Raw genomic sequence first — 15078 nt, 5'->3', positions numbered from 1 at the left:
CCTAGAGACCGTGCTCCGCAACAAGAGGAGCCACTGCAATGAGAAGCCCTCGCACCGCAACGAAGAGTAGCTCCCACTCGCCGCAACTAGAGAAAGCCTGCGTGCAGCAACGAAGACCCAAGGCAGCCAAAAATAAATAAATAAATAAATAAATAAATAAATTTATTAAAAAAAAAAACAAAACACAATCTTTAACAAAATTGAGTTATTTGTAGTGAGGTGGATGGACCTAGAGTCTGTCATACAGAGTGAAGTCAGAAAAAGAAAAATATATACCATATGCTAACACATATATACGGAATCTAAAAAAAAAAATGGTTCTGATGAACCTAGGGCCAGGACAGGAATAAAGACGCAGACGTAGAGAATGGACTTGAGGACACGGGGAGGGGGAAGGGTAAGCTGGGACAAAGTGAGAGAGTAACACTGACATATATACACTACTAAATGCAAGATAGCTAGTGGGAAGCAGCCTCATAGCACAGGGAGATCAGCTCAGTGCTTTGTGACCACCTAGAGGGGTGGGATAGGGAGGGTGGGAGGGAGACGCAAGAGGCAGGGGATATGGGGGTATACGTATATGTATAGCTGATTCACTTTGTTATACAGCAGAAACTAACACACTATTGTAAAGCATTTATACTCCAATAAAGATGTTTTAAAAAAAACCACAATCTTTGTACACCATTACATATAAAACAGATAACTTATAAGAACCTACTGTATAGCTCAGGGAACTCTATTCAATACTCTGTAATGACCTATATATGGGGAAAGAATCTAAAAAAGAATGGATATATGTATAACTGATTCACTTTGCTGTACAGCAGAAACAAACACAACATTGTAAATCAACTATACTCCAATAAAAATTAATTAAAAAATAAAACACAATCTTTGATCAAAAATTTCAAAATACAGGGCTTCCCTGGTGGCGCAGTGGTTGAGAATCTGCCTGCCAATGCAGGGGACACGGGTTCGAGCCCTGGTCTGGGAAGATCCCACATGCCGCGGAGCAACTAAGCCCGTGCGCCACAACTACTGAGCCTGCGCGTCTGGAGCCTGTGCTCCGCAACAAGAGAGGCCGTGATAGTGAGAGGCCCGCGCACCGCGATGAAGAGTGGCCCCCGTTTGCCACAACTAGAGGAAGCCCTCGCACAGAAACGAAGACCCAACACAGCCAAAAAATAAATAAAAATATTAAAAAAAAAAAATTTCAAAATACATTAACATAATACTTTACAGCTTGAACAGTATTTTTCACACACATTATTTCTTATCTAGCAGGATCCTAAAATAAATAACACTGTCATTTTAAACATGCATTTATAACTGAAAGCATAGGCACCAAGAAAATAAGTGACTCGCTTAAAGGCACAAAGCTTATCAGTGGCATAACTAGGATATGAACCCAAATTTTCTGCCTCCAAGTTCTATACTCTTTCTACAACATCCCAACTGCCTCCAACAATAACAGTAAATAGGTCTATATTACATATGTCTGCTTTGTGACAGTTCCCAGGAATGCACTGTGGTCAAATAAAAAAGTCGTCTTAGATTTTAATAAAATTAAGCTTTTTCCACATACAGATGGCCAACAGGCACATGAAAAGATGCTCAACATCGCTAATTATTAGAGAAATGCAAATCAAAACTACAATGAGGTACCACCTCACATCAGTGAGAATGGTCATCGTTAAAAACTCTACAAATAACAAATGCTGGAAAGGATGTGGAGGAAAAGAGAACCCTCCTACGCTGTTAGTGGAAATGTAAATTGGTGCAGCCACTATGGAAAACAGTATGGAGGTTCCTCAAAAAACTAAAAATAGAGTTGCCATATGATCTAGCAATTCCACTCCTGGGCATATATACCCAGACAAAACTCTAATCCAAAAAAGATACATGCACCCCAGGGTTCATAGCAGCACTATTCACAATAGCCAAGACATGGAGACAACCTAAATATCCATCAACAGATGAATGGACAAAGATGTGGTACATATATACCATGGAATACTACTCAGCCATTAAAAAATAATGAAATAATGCCATTTGCAGCAACATGGATGGACCTAGAGATTATCAGTAAGTCAGAAAGAGAAAGACAAATACCATATAATGTCACTTATATATAGAATCTAAAATGTGACACAGGACTTCCCTGGTGGCCCAGTGGTTAAGAATCCGCCTGCCAAGGCAGGAGACATGGGTTTGAGCCCTGGTCCAGGAAGATCCCACGTGCCGCAGAGCAACTAAGCCCGTGTGCCACAACTACTGATCCTGCGCTCTAGAGCCCGAAAGCCACAACTGCTGAGCCCGAGTGCCAGAACTACTGAAGCCCGTGCGCCTAGAGCCCGTGCTCCACAACAAGAGAAGCCACCACTATGAGAAGCCCATGCACTGCAACGAAGAGCAGCCTCACTCGCTGCAACTGGAGAAAGCCCACGCACAGCAACGAAAACCCAACACAGACAAAAATAAATTAATTAATTTTTTTTAAATGTGACACAAATGAACGTATCTACCAAACAGAAACAGACTCAGGGACATAGAGAACAGACTTGTGGTTGCCAAGGGGGAGGGGGTTGAGGGAGGGGTGGAGTGGGAGGTTGGAGTTAGCAGATGTAAGCTATTATATATGGAATGAATAAACAACAAGGTCCTACTGTACAGCACAGAGAACTATATTCTGTATCCTATGACAAACCATAAAGGAAAAGAATATTTAAAAAAAGAATGTATATATATGTATAACTGAATCACTTTGCTGTACAGCAGAAATTAACACAACATTGTAATCAACTATACCTCAATTAAAAATTAAGTTTCTTCCTTTCTTTTGTCTTACAGGAAAAAATGCTCATAATATAAAATATAAGTTTAAGAAAACCATCGGGACTTCGCTGGTGGCACAGTGGGTAAGCCTCTGCCATCCCAATGCAGGGGGCCTGGGTCTGATACCTGGTCAGGGAATTAGATCCTACATGTATGCTGCAACTAAGAGTTCATGCATGCCACAACTAAGGAGCCCACCTGCCGCAACTAAGACCCGGCACAACCAAATTAAGTGATTAATTAATTTTTTAAAAAGTTAAATTAAAAAAATAAAAAATAAAATTAAAAAACCATAATCCAACCCACATTTGACAAAACAATTATATCCTTTCTTTTCTACTGCCACATTTTAGATATGTTTATTTTTTTTATCCCATCTTTTTCCAAAAACGAGTTGAGGGGGCTGATAGCTGGTAAACAGCAAACTTTGTTAAGTCATGCTTATTGTAATTTACTTTCATCAGTAAGAGACAAAAATAATAATAAACTTTTTAAAGATTCATAATAAAAATGCTGAAAAGAAAAATATTGAGCCCAACCTAGGTTTATTCTGATTTCTTATATCTCCATTCGTGGTACTATAGAATTAAAAAAAATCAATGTCTGACATATGGCAAGAAATTGATAAATATTTGTTGACTAAACAAATGAAATAGGCTCTAAAGCAGGGGTTCCCAACCCCCAGGCCACGGACTGCTAACGGTCTGTTGCCTGTTAGGAACTGGGCGGCACAGCAGGAGGTGAGCGGCAGGCTAGCGAGCAAAGCTTCATCTGCCACTCCCCATCACTCACATTACAGCCTGAACCATCCCCTGCCCATCCATGGAAAAACTGTCTTCCACGAAACCAGTCCCTGGTGGCAAAAAGGTTGGGGACCGCTGCTCTAAAGCATTACAAGATCCTAAAGTATTATGGGGTCCTAAATTAAAGACTCAATTATGCTTATTAAACTATCAAAATGTTTATGAAAAGTTCAATCAATGTTTGAAATCAGAAGACTTAAGTTAAAACTACAGTAATAGGAAAGTGTGAATTATAAATAATAAACTTACAAAGAAAAGAATTATAGATGAAAGGAACAGAATAGAGTCCAGAAATAGAACATGTATGTTGTCAACTGATTTTTAGCCAAGGTGCCAAGACAACTCAACGGAGGAAACAAAAGCATTTTAACAAATGGTGCTAGGAAAATCAGATATCCGTATGAAAAAAAAAAGAACCTGACCCTTATTTCTCACAGCAAATTTTTAAAAAGTTAAATTTAGGAGGATCCTACACCAAAATGTAAGTGCTAATATTATAAATATTGCAGAAGAAAACATAGAAAATTTTTAGAACTGTGGATTAGGAAAAGATTTCTTATATAGGACATAAAAAGCATGAACCATAAAGAAAAAAATTGATAAACAGGGCTTAATCAAAATTCAAAACTTCTGCTCTTTGAGACACTATTGAGGGGGGGAAAATGCCACAGATTAGGAGAAAATATTTGCAAAACACATATCTGATAAAGGACTTGTATCCAGAATACAAAAAGAATTCTCAAAGCTCAATAATAAGAAAACAACCCAATTTTAAAACTATGAGCAAAAGATTTGAACAGATATTCACCAAAGAGACACAGATGATAAATAAGTCCATTAAAAGATGCTTAACACTGTAGGTCAAAGGGAATTAAAATTAAAGCTACACTGAAGTAATCTCTACACACCAATTAGAATGGCTAAAATCAAAGACTGACAACAGCAAGTGCTGAAGTGTTGGCTAGGATTCGGAGCAACTGGAACTCTCAGACACCACTGGTAGAAATACAAAATGGTACAACTTTGAAAAACAGTTTAGCAGTTGTTTTTTTTTAAGTTAAACACATACTTACCATATGATCCAACAATCCTAAACATTTACCCAAAAGAAATAAAAACTTGTTCACAAAGAGAGGTGTACCCAAATGTTCATAGCAGCTTTATAAATAATGGCAAAAAACTGGAAACTAATGTCTGTGGATATTTGTGAATGGATAAACAAAATGGGGTACGTGTGTACAATGCAATATTCCTCAGGAATAAAAGGAACAAACAACTGATACACAACATGGATGGACCTCAAAAGCACTATTCTAAGTGAAAAGAAGCCTGACTCAGAAGACTACATACTGCATGATCCCATTTACATAAAATTCTAGAAAAGGTAAAACTATTGCAACAGAAAGTAAATCAGTGGTTGTCAAGGACTGGGGATATGAGGAGACTGGCTGTGAAGAGGCAGGAGGAAACTTTTGGGAAAGAAAGAAATGCCATTTGTGCAATCATCTATGTAGGAATTCCTACCTAAAATCAGGATTTATTTTAAACTAAGTTTTATGTCTGCTGTCAATTTTTAGTAAGAAACCAAATGCCAAACTTAAGACACATGTTGATATTTCTTAATTCATATCAAATGCGGTTTTTAAAAAGTCAATGCCTTTAGATACGATTCTAAAACAAACATAAAATTCTTCACTTTGTTCAATTAATTATGTATTAGTGGAAAAATACAAAAGAAAAAAAATTTTTAATGTTAGCATTCAACTGTAAAAAATGCCAAATACTGATACCTGGAAAACTAGCATTAGTGAAATATTAGTAGGCTTAGTGTTCAGCAAAGTTGCTCTAATCAAGCAAAAATAGATATGACTGCAATCCTAAATACAAGCCAATAACTAAGGTTAGAAAATACAATGGATATGCCACAAATATAAATTAGCTGGAATTACATTAAAACATAGGAAGAAAACTATTAAACTATCCTAAACAATATGAACAAAAGCTTAAATAAACGTAAAAACATAACATGTTCCTAGGTGGGAAAACTAAATACACTTAAATGCCTCCTTTTCCCAAATTAATGCATTCTAATTACAATCCCAATGAAATTTCTTTTTAAATTTAACAATTTTAATATTCACATGTAAGAGCAAATAAGTAAAAACAGCAAAAAAATATTTCTAACACAATGAGAATATTAAACTAAATTATAAAGCTACAATAATGAAGAGTATGGCACTGAACAAGAGATAATCTGACTGTTATAACTAATTTGTTAACATAACTAAAAAGATATCACACCACTATGGAAAGGAAAAATTGATCAATAAATAATGATGTGATGACTGAGTAGCAATTTGGGGGGAAACATCTTCCTAAACCATTTTTAAAAACACTAAAATAAAATGTACTTAAATATTTACTAAGCCTCTTGAAGAAAAGGGTTTTCCTAAGTATAGAAATGATAGGAAAAACAAAGGAAAAGTTGGACAAATTTGACTCCTAAAGTAACAAATTTATTCAAAATCATTTTTCTTTCAAAAATGATCAAAATTAAAAGTCAAATAACAGACTGGGGAAAACGTCTGTAACAAATATGACAAAAGATTAGTATCTTTTTTAATTCTCAGGCAGATCACTAAGAAAAACACAAATGGCCTAAGTGGTAACTAGGACAAGACCAAACAAGGCAACAAAGAGAAATATAATTAGTAAACAGACAGGAAAATATTCAACTTCACAAGAAAATGTTAAATACTATATGCCATGACGTTAGCGAACATTTTAAAAAACAAGAGCCAGTTCTTGTAATAGAATATTAAGAGGGACACATTTATTCAATGCTGCTCTAAACAGGCACAATTCTTTTAGGAAACAGTCTGACGAAAAATTAATCAAGAACCTAAAAAGATCCACACCCTTTAATGCAACAGCACTCTCTCTATGGAAATTTCCTAAGAAAACAATCCCTTAAAAAAAAAAAATTATCCATACCAAGGTGTTTACAAATTATCTATAATAACAGAATTTGGAAATAAAAGTTAAAACAAGAAAAAAATATGAACAATGGTTGTTGTATAGCATTCTCTTAACTGGTTATCCTAAAATCAGTCTTCGTGGTTCCCATTCCAGTCCATCCTTCCTATTGCCCAAAGATTAACCTTTCTAAACATCAAATATATCGAAGCTTAAAATCCTTCAATGGTTCCCACTACCTTAAAAAAAAAAAAAAAAATCAAACTTCTTGACAAAATATAACAAGGTCCTAAAATGGGTTGGTCCCTGTCTACAAGCCTCACCTCTTGCCACTCACACCCAGTGCATCAGCCATAAAAAACACGTATAAAACTACACAGAATTACTTCTATGTCTCCAGCATTCGTTCAAAATAAAATTCCAAAAGGCTCTTAATGCATGCTGAAACAGGATTCTGCCTTCATGGAGCTTACAGCATAGACAACAAATGCCCTTCATTGAGTTAGGTCTGATGCTAGAGGAAGAGCCTCTTAGTCACAGAGGAAAGGTCAACACAGGTCAAGGAAAGATCTGTGGATAAGGGTACCTTGAGCTGAGCCTTAAGAGATAAGCAAGTATCTCAGGGGACAAGGGTAATTCCAAATACGTGAAATTATTTTATTTTCCACACAAAATCCTATAAGTTTGTAACAGGCTTTCTAGACAGACAACTTGAGTTCTGACATGTACTTAACCTCTCCGAGTTTCTCCTACCTCTTGAAGTTATTATGAGAATTAAAAGTAATAACAGATGTAAACTTAATACAGTGTCTGGCACTTAATAAGCATTCAGTACATGTCCCTCATACAGAAACACCTAACAATGTTGATTACAACAGTATATTTCAAGGATTCAGCTTTCTTAGAGCAAAGAAAGTAACAGTAAACAAAAAGAAAGGCAAAGAGAGAAAAAGCAGTAAGAACAGGGTTAAACATGTCACCATACAGCCAGAGTCAAACGGTTCTCTCTACATACCATGATGATATCCTTGTACTACACATTACAACAGCACAATAACTTATATTCATAATGATACTGAATCATAAATAAAACATTAAGCTCTGTTAAGTATGGTCTATTTGAAAGGAGTAGGGCATATTACATCTTTAAAAGCCTTCAAAATCTTTAAAAGACATCAAAAATAGCTAAAATTAAAACCTTGCATGGCTAAAGCATGGATCTTCATTTACCTTGAAACCTTGAGTTATATACTAAATATGCTAAATTACATGCTAAATAAATGACATGTTAGTATGTTGTGATAGTTACAGTTCAACCAACAGGAAAAAAGTAGAATCCATGATTAAGCGCACACACACCCACACACACACACACACACTCTCTTTACTCACCAATGAAAACCAAACTACATGAAGCACCTAGGCAGGTTCAGCCCCCTGCCTGAAGGTTAGACTAGAAGAGAGAAACTTAAGAGAAAAGGAAGGAGCTAAGCCACATTGGCTTCCTCCTCAGAAACCAAGAAAAAAAAATGAGCTGGGGACATTCAAATCACTAACACCCCTAGAACAAGTCATTATGGTGTACAGGCACATTCCCACTTAGAAAACTGCGAGGTATAATCAAGTTGTAATTTTTAAAGGCTTGCATCAATAAAATATGCAGTAAAACAATACTAAGATACCAGCATATCTAAAGTGAGACTTTTAAAGGTAATTTTCCTTTAGCTATAGACAAGGTTAACCTCATTACTGCTTAGGGTTTTATAAATTAATAACATGAGAAGCACTGTACGAAAACATTTAAATTACAAAAAGTTCTGCAATAAATGTTCTGGAGAAATAATCTGTTATTTCTCCATATCTAAGAATTTTAAATATTAGAAATTATACTGCTTTTTCCAGTCTTTGGTTTTCAAAAACAGTAATATAAAAAATTACCCCCAATTTTTTTTACCATTAAAGAATATCTTCTATCCAAACCATCATAAGAAAAGCCTATTCATAAGTATAATGTATACAAACTTTACATTTTATAATCAATTTGCTCTACAAATACTAGTTGAAATTGATAGCTTTACCATACAGCCCATTTTAATGATCAAGTGTTAATGTGTCATAAAAAATAGAAGTAGTTTGACGGACCAAATCAGATTTTAACCACCAATGACCTGAGGAATCTCAAATTGGGGATTAAATTAGCCCTTCCTTATTTGCATCAACAAATACTAAACAGTTTGCTAGTTGACTGTGGTCTCAGGAATAACATGTGGAAAAGTTTAATATCTGTTGTGGGCAGAGATCTCATGGTTCAAATATTTCTCCTTCAGTTTGTATGTATGTGTGAGAGTGTGTGTATGAGAGTGTGTGTGTGTATGTATGTGTGTGACTGACAGACACCATGCAAGAGTTGTTTACGTCTTTCAGTAAAGGGGCAACTCTACATTAAGGATATAATTGAGTAACTACAATACATAAGGTACCTGGGAATCAAAGACCATCTATAAATTTAAAATACTAGTATGGTATTAACTTAAAGCAAAGAACAATTACTTTAAATCATCTTACAGCCCAAGTGTATTGTAAACCAAATAAAAAATCACTACGGGATCTGGTTTTTTTTTTCTTTAATTTTCCTCTCTTATGGAACCCGAAATCTAAATGAACTGTTAAACACTTAGTCTAAAGGTATGCCAAACATTTCTTAAGGTCTTAACAAAGAATCAACTTTTTTTTTTTAAACAAAACGAGGCCTAGGTTAAATATTTTATTTGGCTTCTCAAGATGGACTGAAAAGTTGGGCACCAGCTCCAGACCAATTCCTGGACGCACATCAAACACAGCCCTGTCATTTATCCAGTCAGTCAAAACAATCTTTTCCATCTAACTCTTTAATGTTTATGTCCTAAAAAGCTGCTAATTGAATCCAGCTCTTGAAATCTATGTGTTAAAATCTATACCATCTAATCTGTAAATGAACAAAAATGAAAAAATACATGTTAACTTTCCTGGCAAAACAGAAGAGAATCCACCATACGTAACCAAAATGGAGAGGGCGATGTTTTTAATATTTGAATAGTTTTCTCTTAAAATATGACAGACACAAATTCCCAATGGTTTTAAGAAATTGAGAGTATCTCAAACTGTTTTTACAATTAAGGGGACACAGTGTATTTAAAATTCCTCAGAAAAATCTAAAAATACAAAATCACTCTACAAATTTAGTCCAGTATTTTTTTGGAGGGATAGGGAATAAGTGTAATCTTTTCTCCTAACTTAACTCGTGAATTTTTATAATGTATCATATTCAGTAAGGAAACCACAGATAAACACTTTAAGATCTGTTGAGTCACACTAAAAACCTCAAACTCATTTTATCTGCAGAAAATCAAAATCCCTGTTTTCTCCCTCATGTTCTTATTGTGTATACAGCCTAGAAGGAATTAAGTGGCCACCAGCCTATTTCTGATACTTTTTGCACACCTGGAATCACAGGTTCTTTCCACCATCACTGACACAGGACTGACTCCAGAGAGGACCAGATAGAGTACATAAACTCTAAAGCAACAAAGGTCCCTTATAAAGGTTTCCATTGCTTGGTAAGAAAATAAGGAAACTGAATGGGGGGAAGTAGGGGAGACAGGCATCTCCCAATCCAGGTTTTCCATTAAGAACTACTCAGTTAATGATACTTTGCAATCTTCCCTAAGGAAAGTAAAACTGTCATTAAAGTAATATATTTTAAAAACTGAAGCCAACATACAGTCAGGCTAAATTCTCAAATACCTAATTCACTGCAAGTTTTTATCTCGCAAGTTCAGCCAGTGGACTGGGATGTGACACACAAGCATTCAATTACAAAATTAGTCCATATAAATCTCAAAGTCTAGTGGAGGCAAACATAATTACAGTTTATTCTTACACGCGCACCCACACACGCATACACACACAGATTCTCTAAGGAAAGCCACCTTTCTCACCACACATCTGAATATCAACGTGGATAATTAAGAATGAATACTGAAACTAAGATAAGTACACTGGTTTCCATTACACTTTTCAAACCCCAAATAATTTTTCCTTATAATGAGGTAACACGACCATGTAAGAATATCAAAAATGGCACACTGTAAGCAAAACGTACCTGTAACGGTAAAGATTTCATGCACTTGGAATCTTAAACACTTTGTAAGAAAAGCCTGCTATCTAGCAAACCCCTCCAGACATTCTTTTCCATTTAGAAAAGGGAAGGGGAGGAGAGTGGGGAGAGAGAGAAAACTTCCCTTAAAGTCTGTCTGAGTACATACTTAGAAATGGACCCCAAAAAATGTGTTTTTAAAGCAGGTCTAGAGTTAGCAGTGAGACACATGTTCTGCGGCCTACAAGGAACAACCCCAAACACGCTACCCTACAATCAAACACTTCCAAAACACAGAGGGTACAATGAGCCCGAGTCGTCGGATCAGGCAGACACACCGGAAAAGTCAACCTCAGTCTCCTTCCCTCTCAAAGCCGTGCGTTTCAGGTGTGTGGCACCGGCTGCTGTGGCTGGCAGCAGAGAGGGAAGGTTCTGCACGCGGGCACAAGTGGGCGAACAAGTTAACAACCAGGGAACACACACACACACACACACACCCCCTCCCGTTAAGCGCTCCATCTTTAAGGAGTGTTTACTGCGCGCAGTCAGCAGCCGGATTCAATAATCCCCGCCACAGGAGCTCCTCATCCCCTCCACGACCCCACCTGGGCAGTAGCCCAAGGGCTGCTTCCCGACACCCCGGGAGAGAACCGTGCTTCTCGGTCCAGGCTTTTCGACCTCAAATCCGCCAGGAATTCCAACCGGGGGACCACCCCCCCCAACAAAAGACCCCCGAGTCACCCTTGGCTTTTGTAAGAATTTCCAAACAAGGCAGAGTGGTTTGCAATTACTCTCCCTGAACTAGGCCTTCCCACGTTCCCGACTCTCCACTCACCATTGATCGCGACCCTGGCCCTTCTCAAGGCCACAGGCACCCCCCCGCCGGCTCGGCCACCCCGCGGCCGCCCCGGCCCGGCTCCCGCCGCCCGCCCAACCCCCTCACCTGTCAGGCGCAGCTTGACGGGCCCGTTCCTCCGGCCCCCGGGGTTAGACATGTCCCCGGCGGCGGGGGCGGCGGCGGGGCTGCGGCCGCGGCGCGGGGCCCGGGGCCGGCGGGCGGCGGGCGGGGCGGGGGCGACGGCGAGGCGCGGCGCAGCGCAGTCACCACAGCGGCCGGGGCTGGGGCCCGAGCAGCCGGCGCCGCGGCCGCCACGGCCGGAGGGTCCCGGATGTGCCGAGCGTCGTCGCCATGAGCCGCGGAGGGAGCGGGACGCGGAGCTCCCCCCTCCTCCCACTTCTCCTTCCTCGGCCCGGGACGCACAACAAAGCGGCAGCCGCGGCCGGCCGCGCCGCCTCCGCCCGCTCCCGCGCCCCCGCTGCCTCCACGCAGCCGCCTCCGCCTTTCCCTCCTCTCGGCACGGCAAGGCCCAGGAGCCGACGGGGCCGGTCGGTTGAGGCGGGCGGTGCTCGGCGGCGCCGGAGCAGGACTCGGGGCTCGGCCGCTTCCTCCTCCACCCGCCCTCTTGTCTGAGGGAACCGGGTCTTGGGGCCGCCGCCGCCGCCACTCGTCGGCTCCGGGGGCGGGGAGGAGACGGGGGGGGCGGGACCGACGGGGGCGGGGCCGGAGGGCGGGGCGGGGCCGGAGGGCGGGGCCTGGGCAGGCGCGCGCAGGGTGCCCCGGGCGCTGGGGCGCCAGGCCCGTGTTCGGCCTGGGCGCGGCGGTCTGGGCTGGTGTGTCCTGCTGTCCCATGCAGGAACTTGAGGAAGGAGCGGGCAAAGCAGCAGAGTGGCGGCGCCGAGGTCTGTGGTGCCAGGAGGGCGTAGTGTTCAGCCCGCTTAAGGGAGAGCTTTTGTCAGTGCAATGCAGACCGCTTTTATTAGACGCCCACAGCGTGCAGGGTTGAGAGGCTGGGGCGAGCAAAGTTATAACCGAATCCGCTGCGCTCCGGATTGAGCGTCGCTGGGGTGAGGGAAGAGACACTATTCCCTTACCGAGGGTTCCAGCAAATCCCCCGGGGTGTTTTGCTCCTGGTATCGTAGTTGCCACCACCATCCAGGACTCACCTGGTGAACGAGATCAGGTTACCGGCCTGCTTGGGCTCTTTTTTCAGCTGTAGCTCAAGGATAGGAGGATAATAATGCCTGCAAGGATAATTAACAAGATAAGCCTTCGAGAGCAATGTATGAAAAGCTCTTCGTACAGTACTGTATTTCGTTATCTCAGGAGGGAAAAAATAGAAAATGAAATAAAAATAAGTGTACCTTACCCTTTGACCCTGTAATCGCACTGTTAGGAATTTATTCTTGATATGATAGTACAGATGTTCTTTGCAAACTTCGGTTAATAACAAAAGGAGGATGAGCTAACAGCCTAATGGCGAATTACATGAACAGCATGGGTTTTAATGCCGCCATTTAAATGGCAATTATGAAGACCATATAATATGGAAGAGTTAACAAATAATCAAGTTTAAAAGCAGAATAAAAAGTTGTATGTATGCATGCAAACGTATGCATGGGGGATTTTTTGTGTGCTTTGTTAGTTTTGCTTAAGACTACTACTATTGCAATTTTAAATGTTTAATAAAGTCTGATATATTTTAATCCTAAGTCAGTGTCAGTCATTTCTTTTAATTCATCAGTGATGTCATTTTATTCTCCAGATCAAGTTACCTCCAAGAACATCTCATCAGTCTGGATACAGCCCTACAATTAAAGTGATCCAAAAATTATATAAAGTTCTGGAAGTTAGACTAGAAATTCAGGGGACGGTGCTAGAAATTCATTCAACAAATACTGAGTGCCCACTATGTGCAAAGCAGTGAACAAGTTCCTTTAGAAATGCTTCTTTGTGCTACAGAAGCTCTGAAGATACACTAATCAATTTCAACAATAGTTGTGATCACAATTTAAACGACTAGATGTATAATGGCAATAAAACTTAGCAAACTGATGTATACATACGCATTTGCCTCATTCTAATGGCACCCACTGTTCCCAGCCACCCACTAACACAATTTGTAGCTTTGTATTAGGTAATAGAAGTTAGGATTTCAGAACACAATGGAGGAGCTGTGGAGATTGCCTGTTGTGAAGTTTAAAGCAGTACATTCAAATATGTAAGTGACAGTTCAGAAAAATGTATACATGCTTAATATGCAGAGGAGGATTTGTTTACGCTTGCCTGCATGTAAGTTTAAATCTCATTGTTTAAAAAAAAGATTCAGATAAGAATACTTTAGGGACTTCCCTGGTGGCCCAGCAGTGGTTAAGAATCCGCCTGCCAATGCAGGGGACACGGGTTCGAGCCCTGGTCAGGGAAGATCCCACATGCCGCAGAGCAACTAAGCCCGTGCGCCACAACTACTGAGACTGCGCTCTAGAGCCTGTGAGCCACAACTGCTGAGCACGTGTGCCACAACTACTGAAGCCCACATGCCTAGAGCCTGTGCTCGGCAACAAGAGGAGCCACCACAATGAGAAGCCCCTGCTCGCCACAGCTAGAGAAAGCCCACGCGCAGCAACGAAGACCCAACGCAGCCAAAAATAACCAACAAATAAATAAATAAATAAAATTTTTAAAAAAGAATAAAACCATTTATACTATTCAGGAGAGCTAAACTTTCATTGGATTACATTTCAGCGTTAGAAGCACAGCATTGCTTCATCATGGCAACACTTTTAGACATATTTTTGAGAAAAAAAAGGAGGAATAACAATTCTTAAGGATTCACTCTTTTCTTTCTTCCTAAAATAGAAATCTACTTCTAATGTAAATTGTACTTGCACATGTCTCTGATGGGTATGGGAATTGCAGAAAATCTTTTCAAAGCCTTTTTATGGCCTTATGACTTCTAATTTGCTCTCAGTGGAATTGTGCACCTTTTATCGAATCATTGTTTTAGGCATCTTTCTCAAGTATACTAACTCCACCTACTTTATACCAATAAAATATGTCTTTTTCCATAAATGCCATTTAATAGAACCTGCCAATGAAAATGCTATAACAACTCGTTAAATAGCATTTTTGAGCAGAAGTGGTAAACTTTTTCATTAACTTATTTTAATCACTTGAAGTTGCACTCTTTATGATGGTATCCTAGACCAGAGGTGAAAATCTACACAGGGTTCTAAGAATATCTAAAATCTTTTGTTTAAATATGTTTCTGTTTTCCAAGGCTAACGTTAAATTTGATGTGACTTTGCAAGAAAATTCTTACCATCTGTAGTTGGTATTTTTCTTCTGCTCCAGCCGTTAATATATTTTGTACATAGAAGAGTTGTCTCCAGTAATAAAAAATCTGTCAGAGGTAAGGTTATGTTAATAATGGTACTCCTGTGAAGCTATTTTTGTAGTGTAAATTTCAAATTTATTACTGTTTATGT

The 15078-nt window shown here is 39.6% G+C and overlaps 1 protein-coding gene across 1 annotated transcript in view; it reads right to left on the bottom strand.

Annotated features, from left to right (window-relative positions):
• Positions 1-11774, bottom strand: part of SMURF2 (SMAD specific E3 ubiquitin protein ligase 2) — a 122045-nt gene extending 110271 nt beyond the window's left edge. The window contains exon 1 of the mRNA XM_036836349.1: positions 11696-11774. Coding sequence (XP_036692244.1) covers positions 11696-11747 — 52 coding nt within the window. The 5' untranslated portion in view covers positions 11748-11774. The remainder of the gene's footprint in view (positions 1-11695) is intronic.
• Positions 11775-15078: the final 3304 nt, after the last annotated feature.

The sequence above is a fragment of the Balaenoptera musculus genome, chromosome 20 (assembly GCF_009873245.2).
Source record: "Balaenoptera musculus isolate JJ_BM4_2016_0621 chromosome 20, mBalMus1.pri.v3, whole genome shotgun sequence".
Lineage (NCBI taxonomy): Eukaryota > Metazoa > Chordata > Mammalia > Artiodactyla > Balaenopteridae > Balaenoptera > Balaenoptera musculus.
The sequence above is the reverse complement of the archived record's forward strand: the minus strand, read 5'-3'. Positions and strand labels throughout refer to the sequence as shown.